The sequence below is a fragment of the Molossus molossus genome, unplaced genomic scaffold (assembly GCF_014108415.1).
Source record: "Molossus molossus isolate mMolMol1 unplaced genomic scaffold, mMolMol1.p scaffold_m16_p_7, whole genome shotgun sequence".
NCBI classification, from domain to species: domain Eukaryota; kingdom Metazoa; phylum Chordata; class Mammalia; order Chiroptera; family Molossidae; genus Molossus; species Molossus molossus.
Genome location: NW_023425401.1, coordinates 101,268,405 through 101,292,811, shown reverse-complemented (window position 1 = coordinate 101,292,811; position 24,407 = coordinate 101,268,405). Strand labels below are relative to the sequence as shown.

At 53.4% G+C, this 24,407-nt stretch overlaps 1 protein-coding gene across 4 annotated transcripts in view; it reads left to right on the top strand.

Moving 5' to 3' along the window:
* Positions 1 to 24,407, top strand: part of HIPK2 (homeodomain interacting protein kinase 2) — a 169,162-nt gene that overhangs the window by 111,728 nt on the left and 33,027 nt on the right. For all 4 annotated transcript variants that reach the window (XM_036246623.1, XM_036246621.1, XM_036246620.1 and 1 more), the window contains exons 3-6: positions 14,907 to 15,030; positions 15,301 to 15,420; positions 17,715 to 17,801; positions 19,690 to 19,874. In XM_036246623.1, the coding sequence (XP_036102516.1) occupies positions 14,907 to 15,030; positions 15,301 to 15,420; positions 17,715 to 17,801; positions 19,690 to 19,874 (516 nt within the window). The remainder of the gene's footprint in view (positions 1 to 14,906; positions 15,031 to 15,300; positions 15,421 to 17,714; positions 17,802 to 19,689; positions 19,875 to 24,407) is intronic.

Sequence of the window (24,407 nt, the reverse complement as noted above, 5' to 3'; positions counted from 1 at the left end):
CAGTATCCATCTGGTACCCCCTTTCCAGCCTCCCCACCCCAACTCAAACAGCAAGACGGAGTGGGCATTGTTGATGCTTCTAAACACACGCACGCGCGCGCGCACACACACACACACACACACCCCTCCCCTCCCCCTCGAGCCGCATGCTAGTGCCTTTGCTGCCTTCAAGACCACTCTTAATATCATTTTAACCAGATTTCACCTGAATAAAAATGTTAAGGGGAAGGAAGGGTGCCCCATTGTGATTTCCCTTAGGGAAATTTCCACTGGTAGCTGGTTCTTATTTGTTCGATAAACAAAACCTTAGACTGGGAATTGAAGGTCAAACAAGCAGAGCCCACGTGGAACATTTGCCTGTGCACCTGGGGGAGAGGGCCGGCATCACCCCCACCCCCACACACTCCGCCTTGGCGGTGGTCACCGAGTCGGGGTGTTGGTAAATGGAAATGAAATGTATAATTCATAAGGCTGAGGTGGCGTGCGGTCTGTGGAAGGGGGGTAGTGATTACAGAATTGAGAAATGAGGCTACAGCATGTAAGTAACCTTTCTAGGTTAGAGGCTGCTATGATCGACGGCCCGCATTGTTCTCTTTCTGACCTTTCTCTGAACTTCCCCTTAGAAGAACAGAGGAAATACAGTTCTGCCTTTTCCCATATTGTTTTTGAATAATACCTTTAGATGCCAGCTTTTAACATTTCTGTTCTTCCGTTTGGGGTTTTGCTTCCCCACCCCCCCCCAATCCCCAGAGCTTTGCTGCTTCCCCTAGAAAAATCTACTTGCTAATTACTGTATCCCAGTATTAATGGGAAATACAGAGGCTGCACAAATATTTGTGCACGTTGAACACAGGATGCACGGGGAAGGAAAATGCTCCTGCAGCATCCTTCTCCTCCCTCTCCCTCCCCTCCCGTGGCCAGCAAGGCAGCCCTGAGTGGTCCTTGATAGTGATGCAGGCGGCCCATGAGAAACGTGTGGGCCGTGGCTGCCAGGAGGAGGGATGACAGAACCAGTGATGGGCCCTGAGCTCTGGCTTGCAGAACGGTCATTGCAGCCAGAAGCTAGGATGCTCACTCTCACCGAAGCTATTGCTACAATCGCGGTGGGGATAACAAGGCGGGGGAAGGTGTGCCGTGTCCGTCTTCCACTTTTCCTCTGTGCGACCCGGAAGAGTCTCGTACCCTCCGTATGTCCCTCCACCGCACTGATGTCCTGGTCTGAACTTCAGTCCTGGCAATGGCTTGTAACTTGGGGCTCTGTGATCAGCTGAGGTGTGTCAGCCCCTGGAAAGCCAGGGAACCCGCAAAGAGGGAAGAGCAGAGACTTCCCTTTGATCTCCACACAGGTGAGCACCCCTGAAGAGGCAGGCAGAATTGTTTCGGGGAGCCTCACCACTGCACCCGGAGTTGACTCTCTAGGTTATTTAGGGTCGTTTTGTTTCTTGGAAAACAAACCCTTTTTGAGGCGAAGTGAAAGGGAACCAGACAGCTGGGTGTCAGAGCCTTGCGAACTGGGGACAGTCTGGGTCAGCTCCACTTAGCTGGATGCTGGTGGGGCACGTGGGGAGCCACCAGGGGCCACACACAGGCGGCCGAGCACTTCCTTAGGAAAGCAGATGTCGCTTCTTTCTCCTCACGGAACTCTTGATCCCCCGGGGAGCCCAGGGCAGTGGCAGAACACACATCCAGAGGCCGAATCACGGAGCCGGCGCTCTGTAGAGAGGCAAGCACGACACGCAGCCACTCAGTTACTGTCTTTTTTTCTTTATTGATTTTAGAGAGAGGAAGGGAGAGGGAGAGAAATAGAAACATCGATGAGAGAGAACATCAACTGGCCGCCTCCTGCACGCCCCCCACTGGGGATCGGGCCCACAGCCTGGGCATGTGCCCTGACCGGGAATCGAACTGGTGACTTCTTGGTGCATGGGACAACACTCAACCCCCGAGCCACACCGGCCGGGCTCCACTCGGTTACTTTAAACGACATTTCAAAACTTTCGTCCTTTGGCAGAAAAGAGGCTGAGCTTCCGCACGGCCCTCGCTGCCATTCGTTCAGACACCCAGCTCGCTGCTTGGGGGCTTTTCAGTGGAATTTTTCACAAATCTCCCTCACTGCCTCCTCTCTTCCACACTCCACTTGAATCTCTTTCTTCGTCTCCAGATAGTTTCTTCTCTTTCCCCCACCACTCCTCAGCTTATCTATGTTTTAAAGAGACAAACTTCCTATGTCAAGCTTCTCCCATTAAAAATAAATAGAGCTTCATCGGTTTCTATTCCGATGTCTCCATGGAAATCCCCCTTATCAGAGAAGAACTGGGCAGAGCTTGCCTGCCCCTGCCCCTTCTCTTTCTTTAAAAATACGTATTTGCATTCAGAAATAAATAAGCAAATAGTAAGAAACCCTGCTCTCACTTCTTCCTCAGATAATCACTTCAGTTCAGTGAACTCGGGGCGTTGAGCCCTTTGGGTTCTGCGGTGCTTTGGCAGGAGAAACGAGGGGCTCCACGGCCCCTCCGCTCCGGGGGGTCAGGTCTGCCGGGCGCCGCGAGGTGTGCAGAGAACCCCGCGGGGTCCGCCGCCTCGAGATGCTTCCCGTTCGGGGAGAGGCTGATTATAGGTTATTCTCATTTTTAAAAATAATAACTACCAGCCCAAGGATGAACGAAAGAGCTGAGTCGACCAAAAATACGTGGCGGGGACGCAGAATAACAGAGCCGGAGTCGGGGAGCCTTCAGAGAGGCACTTCCCACAGAGGCCAACTGGTGGAGGACCGGGGGGGGACACCTGGGGGGTCCAGGGGCCTCGTCCTGACCATTCAGCCCTCTCTCTGCTTCCGTTCTTACTCCCACCAAGTAAGTTCTTCCTTTCTTCCTTGCTTTTTTCTTTGCCTCTTGCGTTCCAGCTGACACGTGGCAACTCCTGGGTTCCCTCGCTGGTTAGCTCGTTTGGCCAGAGTAGTGTTCGGTGCACAAGAGAACAGAATGAACCGCTCATCTCTTTTGCGGAAGGGTGCTGCAATCCACAGGCGTGTGCGACAGTCCCAGCTCCCGGATCGTGAAGAGGGGGCTCGTCTGGGAAAAACTGACTCACCTTCCACTGACAGAAACATCCCCCGGGCCGTGCTCCAGCAGCTGTCCCCGGTGGGGTCCAGCCCTGAGGTTCAGCAGCTGTCCCCGGTGGGGTCCAGCCCTCTGTCCCAGGGAAGCAAAGGTTCATCTGCCTTTCAGAGCCGCGTTGGCTGCACTTCAGCACCCCCTAGTGGGAGCTGTAAAGAGCCAGCTGAGTTTTTCCTCGACCCAAATACAAGACGGCAGGCCTGGGTTTTGTTGTTGTTTCCCAGCTCCTTTAGGAAAAGGTGAATGTTGGAAGGTTTTCCCTAAGTGAGGTGCCTTTGGCTGGAATGCATGCCCATTGGGTTAGGCAAAACTCCCTGGTTCCTAACTCGTGCTGGAGCAGCCAGCCACCATGGGGCTCCCTCCTTGTCCTGACCACGGCAGGTCCTACCAGGCCGTGGTTAAGTCCACTCTGCAGTGTTTCCTGCTGTGGAATTGGCTGAAGGATGGGTCCTCGGTCCTCTTCTGCAGGTGTGGTCTCCTGGGAAAGGCAGGACCGTGTTCACTTCCAAGAGAGCAAGGCCGGCCTCACCCACCCGCGCGTCTCCCACTCACACCTGCCTGTCCTTCCTGGGCCAGAGCCGATGCCATCAGCCAGGATGGCTCCGCTTTTCTTGAAAACTTGCTTAGGTAGCATATTAGTGGGCTTCAGACCTTCTTTCTCAGTAATTCTCTATCAGCAGTGCAGTACAGGGAGGGAGACCTCTGGGGGCCCGGGAACATCTCTGTGGCTGCCGTGGAAATTCACCCTCCAACCTGTGTTTGGTGTCTTTACGGACTGGGTTCTTTCTCATAGCTCAGGTTTCTGGCTTCTGTTTGCTCAGTTGTATGTCTTCGGTCGGTGACACCGAACCATCCTCCTTTCTAAGAATGAGCAGCTTCCCATCGTCAGCTCCGGCCTCTGGCCATGAAGAGCCTCCTGAGTTAACCCCCAAGCCCAGGAGGAGGTGGGGCTGTCAGGAAAGGAGTCACCTTGTTTCTGGTGCAGGTCACTTGCCAGGAGCTGGGAATTCCGGGGCCTCCCCAGTGCAGGCACGGGGACCCCTGGCAGGGAAGCGGCAGGATTCTTCAGCCTCGCGTTGGTTCATTCATTCATCCAATAAACACTCTTGAGAATTCACTGTGAACCAGTCAAAGCTAAATGTTCACCGGTGAAAAATTTTACATTTAAATCGATCGGGTTGCATATAAGTAAGTGATTACCTTCCGAGTACGCTTTTGTCTGGGGTAGAGGGGGTGAGTGCTGAATTAATTGATCAGCGTGAAGAAGGCCAGCCCCCCCCCCCCCCCACGTCTCATGTTCGCTCCGCGGATGGTGATGGATCGCAGCTCTGAATAAAGTGAAGGGGCCGCTTCTCCAGTTGATCCACAGGCACTGAAATTCCAAACTCCCTCCCCGTGCAGAGAAGAGAGGAGTGGACTCGGGAAGCTGAAAGGGGACAGCAGGGGACAGTGCGACTTGGGTCAGGCCTTCCTGGGATCTGCAGGCTCCCTGGGAAGCTCTAAATGCAGTTTCAACCCTCTGCTTCCGTCAGCAGCAAAGCAGAAGGAAAACAGTCAACAGGGGGAACCGAGAAGCATGGCTGAGGTTTGCCTCCTGTCACACAGCTGGGTCACCTTCCCAGCTCCAGGCTGAAGGTGCCAAGCCTTTGTGTCAGCTAGAGGTCCTGACGCCTGGGTGCTCGGGTGCCTACACCAGGCAGCGGCAGGGCCCAGGGGGGCTCAGGGTCCCCATCACGGAGGTGCACACTGGTGCAGGCGGCGTGTCCCCCCCGCATGCTGGTGGGAGGGGATCGAGTATGGCGGGAGCACGAGGGGGGGCTCTGTGATGTGACCCTGTTCTGTGCCTCCACCCGGCTGGTAGTGCCACTGCCATTGTTTGCTGATGCGGTTGGAGTGTGAGGTGTTTCTGCTTTGCGCACTTCTTTGTGTGTGCGTGATCTTTCACAATAAAAAATGAAAAAAAATTTTACAAAGAACTGGGAGCAGGACGTGCGCACAAAGAATCGCTGTGTGTAGATTCGTGCAGACACCGCGACCCCGGCTCCCCGGCTGACGGGTGCTTTTAGAGTCGTTGACTGAGCAGGTACTTTGGCAGAAAGGAGGAGCACAAACCTGGTGATACCACAGCCCTGTGGGGTGTTGGGAAGCAAGACTAAGCTTTGTCCAGGGACCAGACTGAGCGATACAGGGCCACTGGGCTGAGGACAGGCACAGTAGGCATAGTAACGTGAAGAGCAAGAGGAATTACAGGACAGTGTGAGTATCTCTGAAATGACCCATTGTGGGGTCCAGGCTCGTTCTTCCTAGAACTTTTCTCCTTAAAGTTTACTAAGACTTCATTGGCTAACATCAGAATATGCCCCAGACATACACCAACATCATCAGAAGCCTTTGGAGATTATGGGCAGGTGTATTCTAGATCCAACCTTTTTCTCTGGTATATAAATAAGAAAGATTTTGACGCTACACTTTGCAGAGTTGAAGCAATGCTGGAAACCAAGGATCAGCATGGGGTGGCGAAATAAAACTATATATATATATATATATTTTTTTTTTTTATCATCCTCACCCGAGGACATTTTTCCATTCTTTGTTCAGGTAGAGTGGGAGGGAGAGAGAGGAACAGAGAGAGAGAGAGACATCGACGTGAAAGGGACACATCGAGTGGTTGCCACCCACACAACCCAACCAGGGCCGGGGACAAACTGCAACTGAGGTACGTGCCCTTAGCGGGAACCGAACCCGGGTCTCTCCGGACCGCAGGCCGATGCTCTAACCGCTGAGCCAAACCGGCCAGGGCTAAAACTATATTTATATATATTCATATATATTCACACCAGGAAAGCCTTACTCAGAGCCAAGACGTTCGTTGCCAACACAAATCAGAAAGAACCTGCCATTCCGATTCCCACATCGCACTGCAGATGGCCCGTTGACTCAAGGAAGCCAGCTTCCGTTGGGAGACGGTCCACGCGTGGCTGGAGAATGACGTCGACCTCTAGGCCAAAGCGAGATCATACGTGATCAACCTTCCGTACGGATGTGAAGATCTGTTCCGGTGTTTTGGGCATTTCTGTTGGGGATAGCTGGGGACACCGGATGGCGACAGAATTGCCGGTGACCACCCTGAACGATCCTCGTCCGCACACGGTTTCATGGTCGTCGGCAATGGCCCTGAGGTAGAGCTTCTAGAACCTCTGCAGCAATTCTCTGCGTGTGTAACATCGAGCCGGAGCCACCCCAGGCCCCAGTGGGGTGCCCTTCCTAGCTCTCCTTTGATGTCAGAGGCTGCTTCTCCGCCCCAGCCCTCTGTCCAGCACGAGGCCATCTTCCGTTTATGATGAGGCAGAAATACTTTCCTGGGGAGTGTGTCTAGAGACCTTGGGGTCCGCAGCGTGTGGTTAGGCCACTACAAGGACAGTCTCCTTGTCTCCTTGGTTCAGTGTAAACTGACAGTAACGGGCGCCTGCCCAGCCTCACGCTGTATTTCACTCCGGGAGCTCCCGCCCGATCCCTCGGTCCTTCTCATCTACCCAGCACCCCGTCGAAGACAAACCCGTTTCTCCTCTGTCTCCTATTCAGCGAGGAATTCGTGTCTTTCAAAATCACATCTCGGGCTGGCCTTGGATTATCCAGGTGTCAGTCAATATTTAGATCTCCACTTAGACCTTCCAGGGTCCCCAGACATGGTATGAATCCAGGTCTGGGGGAGGCTGCTCCCCACTTTCCTGGCAGCCCGCCGGTGGTCACAGGGTGTGTTCTCGCGCCATGTGGCTGCCCCGAGGCGCTCTCCTCCGGCACTGCCCCTTCAGGCTGTCTTCTGTCCAGAGCCTTCGGGCTTTGGGTCCAGTGTCTCTGACATAGCCTCTTCCGAGTCCTCAGATCTCTGCTGTTTCTCGGGTCCCATGTGGCTTTGATGTAATCCCCTGCCTCCCACACCAGGTCACCAGCTCAAATCGTGGCGCCGAGCTCATGTCAGCATTTCCAAATCTGCTATTTTTGCAGTGGAACCAACCATAAGATTTAACAGCCCATCTGAAACACAATTTACATTTCGATTGCTTCTGCCCCAGCCATACCGAGGTTACTTTCAATCTACATATATTTGTGGGAACGGGCTTTTCCCCCCGCCGTTCAATTCGAGCACACCTTATAGTATCAGTGATTATAAAATACCATGGGCTAATAGAGTGTCTTGCTTCCGAGGAGTTCCAACTGCTTTATAATTCTGCCAACCATAATTTATCTTCATAAGCTGCTGTAGAGACAAGAAAGGGGGTGGGGGGCAAGATTAATAATCACATTTCATAGATGGTGAAATAAAAACTCGGAGACATTGAGTAACATTTTTTCCAGAAATGCACAGCCCTTCCTGGGCTCTCTGATTAGCGCTGCAGATTTATTGCCCAAGTCGGGAGGGGCTGTGAGCCTTGCGCCTGTTTTATGAGCTCGCCCTGCAGGTGGAGATAGCGACTCTGGGCCTGCGCTTGGCCCGGAGCCTGGCTGAGCACAAGAAGGCTCCGCGAAAGGGGGTGCGGAGTTAGGGCCGCACTTCCCTGTGCAAGGAGGGCGTGGGGGCTGCGGACAGGCAGCTTCCTCTCCAGCTGGGTGGTAGGTACTTGGTGCTTTGTTGTTGGTTCTTAATCTTTGTACCTTTTTCATATAAATAAATGAAACAAAAAGTGTTTCATATGTATGCTTTAATAGGTTATTTTATTTATTTATTATCCTCACCCAAGGACACTTGTGCATTTATCTTTAGACAGAGCGGGAGGGAGAGAGAGAGAAAGAGAGAGGAGAGAGAGAGAGGGAGAAACAACGAAGCGAGAGAGACACATCAGCTGGTTGCCACCCACAGGACCCCAGCTGGGGCCAGGGACAAACAAACCTCAACCGAGGTACATGCCCTTAGCGGGAACTGAACGCGGGACTCTCCAGTCCGCTGGCCGACGCTCTAACAGCTGAGCCAAACTGGCCAGGACTGCTTCAATAGATTTAAACAGAGTTATCCTAATGTTTCAACATATAAGGAGGAAAACGGGCTTTCAAAACGATGCTCTTGCCCCGGCCGGTGTGGCTCGGTGGATAGAGCATCAGTCGGACCCACCAAAGGGTCTCGGGTTCGACTCCAGGTCAAGGGCACTTACCTGGGTTGCAGGTTCCATCCCTGGGAGGCAGCCAGTCATTGTTTCTTTCTCATATCAATGTTTCTGTCTCTCTGCCTCTCCCTTCCACGCTCTCTAAAAATCAGTGGAAAAAATATCCTCGGGAGGATTAACAAAAAAAGTATGCCCTTGATGTAATCGTGACATGGACTCAGACGTGTTATAGGAAGTGGGCGGGATTTGTTGAGCGGGGCTCCATGCCAGGCCCGGGCTCGGTGCTCCCTGCAGCGCTCTGCTGCGAGCCACCCTCTGACCAGCGTCGGGAAGCAGGTGGACAGCTCGGCCCTGGCAGCGCCAGAGTCTCCCCGTGAGCACGGGGCTCCGAGCGTGTGTGTTTCCGCTCAGCTGGTGTGGGCTCCCCTCCTCTGGGGGGGCCGCTGCCCCCAGGGTCACGTGGCTGGGCCACGATCCGGCAGTGCCCTATCCGCTACTTGCACCATCCGGCGAGCTAGTGGAGCGAAATATCAAAGCTTCAATAATTGATGTGTGGGAAATAGCCACTGTTTATTCTCCTACAGAAAACTGGAATTTTCCATCTTGCTACAGGAATGTTGGAAAGAAACAGTCCCTCTCTCTCTCAGGTGCAAATTTTGTCTGACACTTCACGTATGGTTAGTATGTTTGATGCCCCAGAATAGCCAGGAGGAAACTTGAAGATGATTCCGTGGGGTGGCCAGTGAGGGGTGAGTCATTAACAGAACCTGGGTGATTCCTTGCCCACTGGCAAAGGCTTTTTCTCAGCCCACCCAGCCTACCCGCTGCGGAACCGGAGCAGAAACAGCCCCCATGGAAGAAACCAGAATGTGATTTTTTTTTTAAAGCAGGTGAACTTTGAAACAGAAAGGCCAAGTAGTCTGCCTCTTGTCATAGGCGGCGTTGCCAAGGAGATGGTACCAGCTTCAGGGTTGAAACAGAAAAGTTCATTTCTTCTACAAATGTGTAGGGAGCACCTGCCATGCCCCAGGAACTGTGCTAGGCGCTGGCGATGACACGGGAGAGGGCGGACATGCGCTCACCCTGCCCTGTGCCTGGAGGCCACCCCCATCTGTCCGCTCAGAACCTCCCCCGGGAAGCCCTCCCTGCTTTGTCTCTCCTCCCCGGTTAGTCCCTCCTTCGTACTGGGCACACATACAGCCGTTGGCACGCCGTTGCCTCCCACCGGATGGGAACTCCTGGAGATGCCACAGGGTCTGGTTTAGTTTTCAGTCTTCAGCACCCAACCCAGTGCCTGGCACATAGTAGACGCTCAGGAAACGGAAGCTGAGCGTTCGAGTGTGTGATCACACGAGTGGCGCGTGAACGGTCCTTTGGCGCTGCAGTCGATCAGCCTCCGCGACCACGCTGCTTCACAGGCGCTGAACAAAAAGCAGCAGTTGTAGATTTGACTTTGAACTTCCAGGAGCCCAGAGCCTTATGGACTAGCAGAGCAGGGGACCCAGCACCTGCCAGATCACAGCAAAATGGTCTTCAGTCCCCCAAGGATTACTGGGGGCCAGATAGGGAAGTGCCTGCCTTTCCTGCAGGCTCCTGGCCTGGGTGTTGAGCATTTATCGAGCATCTGCGGTGGCCAGACTGAGGATGGAAGGTCCGTGAGGCCCAGACCCTGCCCTTCAGAAGGCCTAGCAGGGGGCAGATATGCGGATGTGTGTTTAGAATAGTAGCTGTCCAGGTAATGCGTATTGGACGGATCTGGCCATGCAGGTTTGTGCCTCCCTCGCCCTGTGTACCAGCACAGGAGGCGGCAGCTAAGTCTGAGTCAGAGGGGAGGGGGGAGAGTGGGACGAGCTGTATCAGAAACATGATCCGTGTCTCATGGGTGTGGAGCAAGGGACACCTCCTTGTGGATGAGGGAGTTTCAGGGCAGATCGGAAGAGGTTGAAACCAGAGGCAAGAGGCCCGTAGGGGTTCCGAGAGGGCTGGGTCCAGCGTGCACAGTGGGAGCCACTGGAGTCTGGCTTCACGAGAACGTTGAGAGGGAGCCTCCAGCGGAGGAGCTCGGAGACCTTTTGAGCCCTTCTGTCTGGCGCTCCAGGATCCTGGGATCTCTGCACCCCTATTGCTCTCTTTGGCTTTTTTGCTCTAATTCTTTTGGGGTCCCCTCCAGGTCGGGTGCTCTGACCCGCAGTAGCCCTGCTGCAGGGCCCGCACTCCTGTGGCTGCCCCGCCCTCGTGCCCAAGCTGCTGTTCCCTCATGAACACTTACCCCTCCTACCCGCCTTGGTTCGCGCTCCTCCTGAGAACTTTCCATCTGAATCCCGTATTTTAGCACTTTCTTATATTTAATAAAGACTTATTCAATCAAGTCCTCATTGATTGAGTGGCCGCTAAATGCCAGGCGCTGTGCGGCCCTCGCGGGCTCAGCACAGGAGAGACAGTCAGCAGGTTATCGGGAAAGTGCTGCAAAGTGACGTTGATGGCACTGGAGATGGAGGCCTGTCTGTGGGGTGACAGCTGAGCTGCGGCTTGAAGGGGGGGAGGGGCGGCCATGCAAGAGCCAGCAGAGAGGGCGTTAGAGGCAGAAGCAGCAACATCGCCTGAAGGCTCCAGGTCCAGGAGTAGCTTAGGTTCCAGAAACTGAACGGAAACTGACTGGGCGGGAGCTCTCTGGGCTGGGAGAGTGGATGGCGATGGCAGTGGAGAGCTGGGCAGGGTCCCGGTGGAGGTCCCTGTGGGCCACGGGAGGGGTTAGAGTTCATTCCGAGAGGGGACCCTTTGAAGGGCTTCCAGCCAAGGGAGGCGTGACCTGTTCACTTCATGGAGAGTGGGCTGGAAGAAGGAAACACAGGTAGAAGGTCCAGGCAAGGCAAGGCGGCCAGGGCCAGAGCGGTGATCGGGGGCCAGTGTGCGGTACTTCGGAGCTGGTCTTGCTGATGGATGGGCGGTGGGGTGAAAGGGGAGAGGGGAGTCGGAGATCACTCCCAGGAGGAGCAGGGGTGGTGACGGTGGTGGTTTCATTTCATGAGACAGGAGGGCAGAGGCAGGGATATGTTGAGGGGGTGCGGGGGGTGAGTTCCTTCTTAAACATACCAAGTCTCCGCCAACTGGGAGACATTCCAGTGGAGATGTCAGGCCGTCGGAACGTAGATCTGGAGCAGAGAAAGGTTCAAGGTGGAGAGAGACTCTTGGAAATACACATGGAATCTAAACCTATGGGTGCGGCTGGGTTACTGTATCTGTTTCCCAGGGCAATGGAAACATGTTCCACAAGATGCATGACTTAGAGCAACACCAGATATTTATGTTCTGGAGGCCAGAAGTCAAAATCAAGGTGTCGGCTGGGACATGCTCCCGCGGAGCCTCCAGGGGAGGGTCTGTCCTGCTGTCCCCAGCTCCTGGTGGCTGCCACGTTCCGTGGCTTGTGACAGCATGACCCTCTCCACGGCCATCTTCACACGGCCCTCTTCCCTCTGCCAGTGTCCAGATTTCCTTCTCTTGTAAGGACACCAGTTCCATTGGACTAAGGGCCCACTCTACTCCAGTGTGGCATCGTCTTACATAATTACACCTTCAGCAACCCCATTCCCAAACAAGGTCCCATTCTGAGATGCCAGGGGTTAGGACTTCAACCTGTCTTTTGTGGGGGACACAATTTAACCCATGACAATGACCTAGAACAAGGATGAAAAGAGAAAAGAAGGGTCCTAGGACTTCGCCATCATGTTGGGTAGAGGAGAAGCCAGCAAAGAATATGGACAAGCCAGAGAGAGACGCAGGGCGGGTGTGGGTGTGGGTGGTGGTCTGTTGCCCAACGTGACGGGGCTGAGAGGCTGACTGGTGGAAGGGACAGTGTGGTCACCGCTGAACTTGACCAGGGCGGCCAGCGGTGGGGCAGAGGGCAGAGCCCAGTTAGAGGGGGTGACAGGGTGATGGGACGCAAGGCTGTGGAAAGAGCGGATGATCACTCTCTAGACTCTAAACCTGTGGGTCGCGGCCCCTTTGGGGATTGAACGACCCTTTTGCGGGGGTCACCTAAGACGTAACAGTAGCAAAATTATGGTTATGAAGTAGCAACAAAAATCATTTCATGGCTGGGGGCCACCACAACAGGAGGAGCTGTATTAAAGGGCGGCGGCATCAGGAGGGTTGAGAACCGCTGCTCTAGAGGTTTGGCTTTGGAGGGAGACAGAGAAACAGGGCAGCAGGTGCCAGGAGAAGAAGGGATTAAGGAAGGTTTGGTTTGGTTTGGGGTTTGTTTTGTTCGTGTGTTTTGCCTTTTTTTTTTTTTTTTATCCTCACCTGAGGACATTTTTCTATTTTTTATTCAGATAGAGCAGGAGGGAGAGAGAGAGAGAGAAACATCGATGTGAAAGGGACACATTGAGTGGCCACCACCCGCACGACCCAGCCAGGGCCGGGGACAAACTGCAGCCGAGGTACATGCCCTTAGCGGGAACCGAACCCGGGTCTCTGTGAACCGCAGGCCGACGCTCTAACTGCTGAGCCAAACCGGCCAGGGCCGCTTTCCGTCATGGACGCAGCCAGAAGACTGTCTTGCTGTACCTACCATGGGTCCACCAATGGCTGTCACTTCACTTTCTGATGGAAAAGGACCGGCAGTGACTTTCCCAGGCCCTGCTCTTGGAACCTCAGCTGACGAAACCGTCTGGTGGTCGCTGAGGTGCCCTTCGCGTGACAGCCTCATCTGTTGGGGTCCGCCTGGAACACCGTTAGGGAACAGAAACTGGGCGGTGGGTTCCAGAGGTCCCAGCAGCCTGCTGAGGGGCATGGGAACCATGAGGACACTTGACTAACCTCATGGGAAGAGCAGCCCATGGTCACGCCAGAGAGGCCCCCTCGGAGCCAGACCAGCCTGTTCCGGAGACCCACCCGGAGACTGGACTGTCCAGGCCGCCAAGGGCACAGGTGCAGGTGACAGGAACAGGGGTCAGCAGCCCGCAAAGGAGGGCTCCTCGGAACCAGCACCAGGACAGCGAGGACAGACGTGTGGCGTAAACACGTTGTCTTCTCGATCACGTTCTTTGCAGATATTGCTTCTTTTCGGAGGGATGTGGGTGTTGTTGTTTTTCAATCCTCACCTGAGGGAGAGAGGGAGGGAAGGAGAGAGACATCGACATGAGAGAGACACATCGATTGGTTGCCTCCCGCACGATTCCGACCAGGGCTGGGGACCGAACCCAGTGACCGAGGCTGGTTGTGAGATCGCAGGTCCCATGACACAGGACAGTCCGGCAGTGACATAAAACCTCCGAGGACAAGAGCAGCCTCCCGTGTTCACACGAATGGTCAGCAATCAGGCCCGGAGGAGACCAGGACTGGAGAGGGGCCGCGTGCCGAGCAACACTGGCAAGCCGAAGCCGCCGGGCAGTCAGGGGACAGGGACCGGACGGGCCCCATAACCCGAGACACTTGCCCCACCCTCCACTGTCTCTGCCCAGAACGAGGACGGTGGCCCTCTGTAGGCACCCAGCACGGTGCTGGGTCCCCAGCTCGAAGGAAGCCAAGAAACTCCTTTTTACATACAAAACAGCAAGACTTTGTAACAGGACACTTGGTTTTTTTTTCGTTTGTTCAATACTGTTACATAGAGGAAAAAGATTAGCGATGAGAGCGAGTGTATAGGAGCAGGTGGGGAGGTGTTCTGGAAGTGGGGAAGCTGGGCTCCGGGGCCAACGCAGGTGGAAGTGGTTTTGATCCAACTCCCTCGGGCCCCCGCCCCCGCTCCAGGGCAGGAGGGGGGCACCTCCTTCGTTCTTCATGGGCAGGTTCTAGACGAAGCAGAATAATGCCTGTCATGGTCAGCGGTGGGGGCCACGTGTTGAAAAACACAGCCTGTGTTCACATCTCACACTTCGAACTTGGTCTTCTCGGGAATGGACCCCACCTCCTTGTGGCCAATTCTTAGAAAAGAAGACGCACCCTGTGGTCTGTCTGGTTTTGATGACTAGCTGCGTGTGAAATGTTCTGAGTGGAGGTGACTTTCTTCAGAAGCGCAGCAAATGACTGCCTGTCACAGGAAGGGCCACCACTCCTACAGTCGGGAACAGGCCTAGGGTGGGATTCTTGCTGACATCCAGGCTGTCGTTCACGAACATGGTTCCGTAACTGTAATATGAGAGAGCGTTTTAGGAGATTAACCTTTTAGAAGCTAATGGGAAAAAAATAGTATTTCCTTGGGAAAATGGGATACAAACCCCTAAGAAAGGGATTGTTGGCACGGACGGGTATGGGATTTCATCCCATTATTCTGGGTGGAGGCAACTTGTTTTATACAGTATATTGTTGAAAATAGAACCCCTGTATTTCAGAATTCCTTTGTAAAACCTGGGCGTTCTCTAAACATCGGTTTCCCCCGTTTTCCGCGGCAAAGGAGAAGTCCCGGGCATCTCCACGGTGGTTCTTAGCTCCTCTGGTCGGAGTGTAGCGGTGATGAAGTCAGTGGATGGGTTCCCTCTGGGTCTGTTCCAGCCATCTGCCGGGCTCCCTGCTCACGGGGAGGACCACGCCAGAGATTGGGGGGTCACTGTAACACAGTGTGGGAACCACAGGCCCTTTTGAGGGGTCAGTAAGGGCACCTTGGGTTTGACAGATAGGACTGTATGTGGAATTCATAACAGCTGCCTGCATTTCTGAACTGCTAACGCTTTCTTCCACTCTTCCTGTCCAGGGCCCCCGAGATCATCCTGGGTCTGCCATTCTGCGAGGCTATCGACATGTGGTCCCTGGGCTGCGTCATCGCCGAGCTGTTCCTGGGCTGGCCGCTGTACCCAGGCGCGTCCGAGTATGACCAGGTGGGTCCCGGCCACCCAGGGATTCCCGACAGGAGCGCCCGTGTCATTCAGGACGTGACACGTGGGTGACGTTGTGGGTGTGATGTCGTCTCTCAAACCTTGCTTCCCTCAACCTTGCTTTTCTCTCTTTATTCCTCTTTCTTTTCCCTTTTTCACGTCTCACTTCTTTCTTTCTCTGTAAGGCTGTCGTCTTCGCGGAGGTGCTGAGCCGCGCCTGTCGCATGCACGGCGACAGGAAACGCCCCGACCTCACTCTCTCTTCTCTTGCAGATTCGGTATATTTCACAGACACAGGGTTTGCCAGCTGAATATTTATTAAGCGCAGGGACAAAGACAACTCGGTTTTTCAACCGTGACACGGACTCGCCGTATCCTCTGTGGAGGCTGAAGGTAGGAAGCGCGTCCCCTGGTCCCTCACCAGCGCCCAGCACCGGGGAAGGAGGGCGGGGGCTGATCCGCGGGGAGCTCTGGGTGGCACCCGCCTGGTGGGGGAGGGGCCGCTGTGAGCCGAGGTGTGGGTGAATTTGAAGGCTCAAAGGCTCCACTTTGCCTGGCCTGCTGCTGTCTGCAAAGCTCAAGTCCCAACTCCGATGGCTGAACTCCCAGAATCAGGTGACCCTTGGTGACCTGAGTGGTCTGTGTAGAGAGAGAGATGAAGCACCCCCTGCCTTCAAGGGGCTCCCAGTCCAGAGAGAGACTGAACACAAGGCCCCCGTAATGCGGACCCTGTTCCTGGGGGCGCAGAGGGTGGGAACCTGTATGACCGCCTGCGGCAGAGGGGCCAGAGGAGCCTCTGAGCCAGGCCCTGAGGGAGGAGGGGGTCTTCGGGGCTGGAAACAGCCCAGGCGGAGGGTCCCCTCCCCGGCCGCGGGCCCCACAGCGCGCTGTCCCACGGCAGGGGCTGGCGTTCAACTTCAACACAAACATGTTTTGCTTTCACTTTTTTTTATCTACGCCTAGTGATTAAAATTGATACATTTTCCTGTGAGGAGAAAAGAATGCTGTCTTAAGTATGTTTTATGTTTATTTGAGGTGCTTCTCTCTTTCTATGAGAGAGTGGGCGGGTGTTTTGTTTTTGTGTGTGTGTTGTTTTTTTTGACAGAAACCACAGCCAAATTCTAATATGATTTAAAGATAATGTGTGGAATCTAATGAACAAAATAAATAAACAAAATAGAAACAGACTCATAGATACAGAAACCAGACTGACAGCCGTTGGGGCCAGGGGAGGGGGTGATTGGGAAGCTGGATGGGGAAAAAAAGCAAAGGGATTAAGCAAATAAAAAAACCCTCCTAGAAACAGACAACAGTATGGCGATTACCAGAGGGGCGGGGGGAGGGGAGAGACTTGACCTTGGGAGGTGAGCACACAGAACAGTGGACAGATGATGTATTAAAGAACTTGTACACTTGAAACCTGTGTAATTTTATTAACCAGTGTCACCCTGACAAATTCAATAAAAATAAATAAAATAAAGATAATGTGTGGCCAAGAGTCACAGAAGATTTAGAAGAGAGATTTGGGAGCTAAGCGAGCACTCGGGCTGTTGGCGGGAGGGCTGGTGGCCCGCAGCTGCGCAGCTGCGAGGTGAGTGGCTCAAGGTCAGGTGCAGGCGAAAGAGCCCTGGGGTGAGGAGGGGCAGCCAGGCAGGAGCAGGGCTCACGTCTCAGTGAGAGCCTCAGTTTTTCTTGTCCAGCCCTTCCCGGCATCGAAGCCTAGATCTTAGCAGCTCCATGTGTGTTGTCCTTGAATGAGATTTTGAGGAAAATCACCTGTGATCCATGACTGAGTCTAAAAACCTGTAGTAACTGGAAAGAGCAGCTTCCCAGACCAAGGCCGCGGGGAAGCGGACGGGTGTGCCCCAGCCCCAGGCAGAGACGCAGCACAGAGCAGACTCAGAGCCGGCTGCCCCGGCTGGCCCTGTGACCTTGCAGGCTCCTTACGCTTTCTGTCCCCGTTTGTCCCTCTGGAAACGGGTTGGTGGTCGGCCTACCTGAGATGGTTGTAAAGACTCTTAAATATGCTCTAGAAGACTGCCTGGCACGCAGTGAGAGCTATATGAATGTGTCTGATAAAAAATGAAATTACAATTGTGAAATGTGTGGGAGAGGGCTTCTGCTTTCCACATACGGAATCTTACCTTATCCCTTAAATTAGGGGGAATGTAGGGTTATCACGGATACCGCATACCTTGTTTACCTTGGAATCCTCCGGACCTGCCTCAGCCACACCCCCTGGCTGGTGTTTGTGGGAAGGAAGAGGGGTGGGTTAGTGTGGAGGATGAAGAGAAAAAGTAATTAGTGTGCAGGTCACTTTAAAAGGAATCAAAGTCCCTGGCTGGTGTGGCTCAGTGGTTGAGCATCGATCAACCCATGCACCAAGAGGTCACCAGTTCGATTCCCCGCCAGGGCACGTGCCCAGGTTGTGGGCCCGATCCCCAGTGGGAGGCATGCAGGAGGCGGCCAGTTGATGTTCTTTCTCATCGATGTTTCTGTCTATCTCCCTCTCCCTTCCTCTCTCTCTAAAATCAGTAAAGAAAAAAAATTAATAAGAGGAATCAAAGTTTCCTTCTCTGAAAGGTAGGAGAAAAGACCCTCTGTGAGAAGCAGAAGCTCAAGGTTTTAGGTCCCAGAGCCCAGGAAGTAATTCACATTACCAATCGGCTTTTGCCTCTCTTGACCAGACACCCGATGACCATGAAGCAGAGACGGGGATTAAGTCAAAAGAAGCAAGGAAGTACATTTTCAACTGTTTAGATGACATGGCCCAGGTAAGCTCCGTGGGTGAGTATGCAGTGCCAGCCCTTTGAAAACCAAGCACGGCACGACTTCTGCAGAAGCAACCTGGGTGGCGGCTAGGAATCCGCGACACTCAACTGCGGTGGTCAGCCTTGACCTTAGACATGCCCGCCTAAGTAAGAAGACCACTGGGTTTGCGGAACATTTTTAAAACCTTACACCAGCTCTTTAAAAATAGCTTCAGTGTATTGGCTCCCATTTGTGAAACAGCACTAGCCAATCTAACTGACGTGCTCATGGGAAGAAGCCCATTGGTACATTGGAGTTGAATGCCCTTGACTCGGTGTTAGTGCTCAGGGCCGAGTGGCTTCAGACAACAGGCATTTGTTCTCCCACGGTTCTGAGGGCTAGAAGTTTGGGATCAAAGTGCCAGCAGGGCCAGGCTCTAGGAAGAAACTGTCCCGTGCCTGTCTCCTAGCTCCTGGTGGCCCCCTGGCTGTGCTCAGTGTCCCTGCATCCCCCAGTCTCTGCCTCCTTCATGTGGCCTCATCTTGTGGTTCCCCCTGGCCTCTACATTAAATCTCTCTCTTCTTTATCTTAAAAAAGAGTAGTTCTCAACCTTCCTGATGCCGCGACCCTTTAATACAGGTCCTCATGTTGTGGTGACCCCCAACCATACAATTATTTTTGTTGCTACTTCATAACTGTAATTTTGCTACTGTTATGTCTTAGGCGACCCCTGTGAAAGGGTCATTCGACCCCCAGAGGGGTCGCGACCCACAGGTTGACAACCACTGTTATAAAGGCACCATCATTGGACGTAAGGCCCACCCTATTCCAGTCTGACCTTATTGTAACGTCATCACATCAGCAAAGACCCGATTTCCAAATAAGGTCCCATTCCCAGGAGCCGGGGTCTAGGGCTGCAGCACAGGTTCTGCGACAATTCCATGCCTCATGCTCAGTCTCTGTCCGCTCGCTGGAGGGACCACAGGCTCCCACCTTTGTGCTCAGAGAAAGTGCTAGAACTTCAGCTACTTTTAATGTAAAGACTGGTCTGAAATCAGGGCAACCTAAAGTGACTTTTTCTTAAAGGCAATGAGAAATAAAGCCAGAGACCAATAAATACTTCATACCCCTCTTACTGACGACGAGTGAGCAGAAATCCTGTGCCGAGGAAAGTATCCTTGTCGGTTGAGTAGAAGCTTAGATTGTCTTAGAAAACGGAGATCGCTTTCCAGAGCATGTCTTGGGAAACAGAAAGTACCCCAAAACAAGTCTCTTAAAGGCTATCCTAGTGTAGACGTGATCTGGGGAGGAAAACCCTGCGTCCAGATGTCCTGCTGGTCATGGCAGAGTCCCGGTGAGCACGGCGGCTGCGGTCGCTCTGGCCCGAACTCGGAGCTGGAGCTGAAACACCGTGGACGAGGGGAGGGCACTCAGGCCCTGACAGTTCCCTCCGAGGGTTAAAGCAGTAAACCGTGTGCATGTTATTTTGTGCTGCTTGGTTGCAGTTATTGTTTTTCATTGTGGTAAAATACACATAGCACCGAGTGTATCATTCCACCACTTACAGCTATACAATTCAGTTGTCTCGAGTACCTTCACACTGTTCTGCAGCCAACCTCCAGAACCCTTCATCTTGTGGGGTTTTTTCCATGAGGTGTGATGTGAGGTGCATTTCGATTGAACTGATTAAAGCGACAGGGTGTACATCCTGCCACTTGCATGTATGGCAGGTGCCGGCAGCAGCCTCCCCCGTCCCTGCAGAGAGCACCGCCACATCCTGTGGGCAACGGTGACATGCGGCAGCGCCTCGGCAGGGCACACACTGCCTCGCACGGGGACGGGGTGACCGAGAGTTTGGGAAGTCGAGGAGGCACAGCGGGGTCCTGGTTACCTGTCCCTGCTTGCTTCCAGGTGAACATGACCACAGATTTGGAAGGGAGTGACATGTTGGTGGAAAAGGCAGACCGGCGGGAGTTCATCGACCTGTTAAAGAAGATGCTGACCATCGATGCTGATAAGAGAATCACTCCGATCGAAACTCTGAACCACCCATTTGTCACCATGACACACTTACTCGACTTTCCTCATAGCACACAGTAGGTGTCCTGCTCCGTGCTTTCCACCCAGGTTCAGCGACGTTTTCTTTAAAGCCCCAGGGAGGGCCCTGGCTGCTTTGGCTCAGTGGTTAGAGCATCGGCCTGCGGACCACAGAGTCCCAGGTTCGGTTCTTGCTAAGGGCAGTACCTGGGTTCCAGTTTGTCCCTGGCCCCAATTGGGGTCGTGTGGGTGGCAGCCACTTGATGTGTCTCTCTCACATCAATGTTTCTCTCTCTTTTGTCCTCCCTCTTTCCCTCCTGCTCTATCTGAAGATAAATGCAGGAACGTCCTCGGGTGAGGATAGGTAAATAAAGCCCCAGAGAGGGAACGTTCTGGGCTCCGCGGCCATACGGCCTCTGCCACAGTCACCAGCTCCTCCACTGTATCCGAAAGCAGCCGCAGACCAGACGTAAGGCGATGAGCTCGGCTGCGTCCCAGGGACATTATTTACACACACAAGTGGCACCCCGATCGGGAGCCTGGGCCGCAGTCACCAGGAAGGAGGGCTCGGTGGAGCACAGGAAAGCTCTGGGTGGACGCACTCGGGGTCTGTGTAGGAAGGAAAATGCTCGGAACGGCAGGGTCCGTAAGCAAAGCCAAAGGTCACGCCCAGAACCCTTCCGGAGAGGACTCTGTCCGGATTTGGGCTCATTCATGCAGCATGCTGTGTGCTGTGCCAGGTGCTGGGGTACGTGGGGGGCAGAGCAGATGGGCCCATGCGCGCTGGAGCTTACAGCCTAGAGGAGAGAAAGGTACGAAACTAGTGATGCCCAAATAACCAGGCCGTTACCAGGGCAAGTGTAGGGTGTGGCGAGAGCATGTGACGAGGGAGCCTCACCTGGGACAGGGCGGGAGGTGACTGCGAAGGGTGAGTGAGGGAACTGACGGAAGGCCGGCGAGAGCCCAGAGGACAAGGCCTGCGCGGGGCACGCGGACAGACCGAGCGCGAGCGGGGGACGGGCCGGGACGGGACGGGGCGGGCCGGGACGGGGCAGGCCTCCGCGTGCAGGGCCTGGTCTTGATTCCGAGAGCGGTGGGGAGTCCGCTGAAGGGCTTGTGAGCAGGACCGCGCGGGTTAGTGTTTAACAAAGGTCTCTCCGCTGCCGCCCCGTCGAGTCAAGAAGCCAGGGAGAGATGGCCATCCATTTGGCCACCTAGAAGCTATTGGTGACGCAGAGCTGTTTCCGTGGGTGACAGAGGCAGAAACCAGCTTAGCAGGTTGAAACCTGAGTGAGAGGTGAAGAAACAGGCGGGACCCTTGCGAGAAGGGAGGCTTTGAGAGAAGCGGGCAGAACTGGAGGGGTGGCTGGGGAGGGCCCGAGGGCGGTTTCTTTTTAATACGGAAGAGATTAGAGAATTGAAAATACTGATGGGAAGTGTCTGGTAGCAAGTGAGAAAGATTAAAGATACTCAGAAGAGAAGTTCCTGAGATGGGGGAGGGGCTGGGAGTCAGCACAGGTGGAGGGCTAGGCCAGTGTCCCGTGCACGACGGAGGGGCGCAGGCGTAGGCGGGTGTGCTGGGTTCGCAGCGGACAGTCGAGGGCTCTGCAGACAGCTGTCTCCTCTGGCTGAGAGCAAGGTGTTTAGGTAACTGACAAGGTGGCAGAGAAAACTGAACAGAAATACAGTGGAATTGGGATTGTTGAGCTGGAGGTTGGACATGAAGAGTCGGGTGTGGCTGAACTCCCCAGGTGCAGGCAAGGAGAAAAAGAGAGATTGACAGGCTCAGGACGTTGGCAGTAAAGCGTTGTCATCCAAATTGATGGCTACTGGGGGCTTAGCTGAAAAGGAAAGGAAGTAAAGGTGGGGAGGGCCCAGAGACACTGGTCTAATCAATTCCGAGGTTGCTTATTTCAGTAATTGTCAAACGAGCCAGATGGGTGACAGCGTGGCGGGGGATGGGGTGCTTGAATTTGTGGTTGGGGGAGTGGAGCAGTTTCAGGTCTGACACACAGAGAATCCGTGGCTGGCGTTGCCAGCAGGTCCTGGGGATGAGGAGTGACTGAGAAGCCAGGGGTCTGGCAGGTGATCAGTGTGACCTCTGCCGTCTCCCGGGGTGGCAGGGCGCGAGTCAGAGTGGAAAACGGAGCCAGTGGCGCAGCCCCGTGAAGGACAGGAGGGAACGGGCCACAGTGGGAGAAAGTGGGAGAGCATGTTGGTTTGCAGAGGCTGAAGCAAGTACCCCTGAGGGGCCGAGGGGCTTAAACAGCAGAAATGCGTTTTCTTACAGTTCCAGAAGTCCAAGGTCAAGGTGTTTGGTAGAGCTGGTCTCTCCTAAGGCCTCTCTCCTTGGCTTGTAGATGGCCATCTCCTTGTCCTCACGTGGTCGTCTACACATACCTGTCCAGATTCCCTCCTCAATAAGAATTGGATGAGAGTCCACCCTCATGACCCCATTTTACTTATTTAAAGATCTCATCTCCAAATTTAGTCACATTCTGAAGTATGGGGGTTGGAACCTTAACATGAATGCAGGGGGTGGGCGCGGTTCAACGAGGGCTCTCACTTCAGCCTCTCAACCCCGAGGTGCTGGGGATGAGAGGCTCGTCCCGGGACACCTGCAGAGAGACGCAGGGTGCTCATGGGCACCCAGAGTAGCTGGGATCAGGAGGAGAAGGAGACTATGTGAGAAGAGGCTGGAGGAGAGAGACATTTGCAGGTCATGGCCAACCCTGCCATGACCAGACCAACTGGGCTCAGTTTCAGGGCTGGGCTTGATCTTAACCAGCCTCTAAGAAATGAGCGGGTGACACCCACCAAAGTTGGCGCTTCCTCTCATTTATCAATTGTTAAGCAAGTCCAATCACACGGCGACAGTGAGTCTTTCATTTAGAACCATGTTCGAAATAAGCAAACTCCAATACAAGGAAGGAACTTGGACCCATCTCTTGCAAACTCTCGTTATGGGATTTTTCCTGTTTCTGGGTGTAGTGGGGGTGCTTCCATGGGGTGTCAGTTGGTACCACAGAAGGGAGGAGGACGTGGTGATTTACTGGATAGGACCCCCAAAAGATCAGTCTTTTTATATTCCAGGGTGAAGTGGGATGGTTGAGAAAGAGCTATGGACAGGAGAGGGAGGGGTGCGCTCCAGAGGGTTCCCACTAGCCATCTGCACTAAGGCAGTGAGACAGTCACCCACATGAAGTCAAGGTCATGGCTGAGCGACCTTGGAGTCTCGTCCATCTCGGGGTTCTGAGGGGAAGCAGTAGCAGAATGCTTCACTGTACTTGGTGAAAACTGAGCAGGGAAATCAGGAGCATCAGCTTCAAATTCAGAACGTGGTGTGGGTCCCAAGAGGACCACTGACAATTCAGAACTCAGAAAATGGGCCTCAGAAGGACAAATGGGCCTTTGAGCACACCGAGGCTTACCTGAGAGTAGGCCTAATCCCTACAAATCTCTAGAACTTTCTGAGAAGGCCAGGAGAACTCGGGGGTGCGAAGAAACCTCCAGGCCCACCTGTTGTAGACCCCCACCCTTGGGACTAGGCCAGAGCTGCGCCAGCATCTGGGCTGAGAGGTGAAAGGGGCCCACCCATTCCTCCACGCCAGGATTCTAGAGCACGGATTCCCTAAAACCCACCCCCACAGAACTAACCCAAAGTGCACGTGCCAGACCATTTCATTTAGAAAACCTTGAGTCTAAGAGCTTTTGGTTGAATTGTCACAAAATCATTGGATGCTTTCAGTGCATTCCGAAGGGAACCTAAAATCGATCTTTTATTCCTCCAGCCCCCACGGGAAAGCACTTAGCAGTGTGCTTGGTACTTCGTAGATTCTCAAAACATGTTGGCCTCACCAGCACTGGTATTTGTGTTTTTTAGCTGTTGGTTACTGTAGGAAACATTTCCCTTTCTCTCCAGGGTCCACAGTCAGTAAACACTGGTTTCGTGTGCATTGTGGGCTAATGTACGCAGTCCTTAACTCCGAAAGAAAGAGGCGTCTCTGCGCATGTCAGAGTCCATTTGGAGCATCTTTTATGGAAAGGATGTTTGGGGATGGCAAAATGTAGCTTACTTACAGTATGCAGAAACAGTATACATTTGTAATCTTAAAATAGTAGCCAATTATTTTATTTATATTCAGTTATTACATTGTAATTAAAATAAGTATTGAAAATTGAACTGTATTGCTGGTTTATTTTGAATATTAGCATTTGAGGAAAAGTTATGTTTAGTTAGAAGGAGACACAGAAGTGTATGCGAAGCCATGTATAAATCCTGAAGAGCACCTTGTGGTGACTTTTTCAGAACTTGGTCAGGGGCACTTAGGACTTTCCTTTGCCTTGATGTTGGTGTCAGCTACACTTTTATATTTACTTTCATAATTAGGGTTTTGTTTTGATTCACAAAGGGAATGAAGGAAGAAGAAGAGGGAGAGAGTCTTCATTTTAGATTTTATTAAAATAAAAAGGAAGGATGAAAGAGGTTAAAGAGGATGTATATGTATATGTATATGTATATGTATATGTATATGTATATGTATATGTATATATGAAGATTGCCAGTAATTAGCTCTTGGCTTTGGCAGATT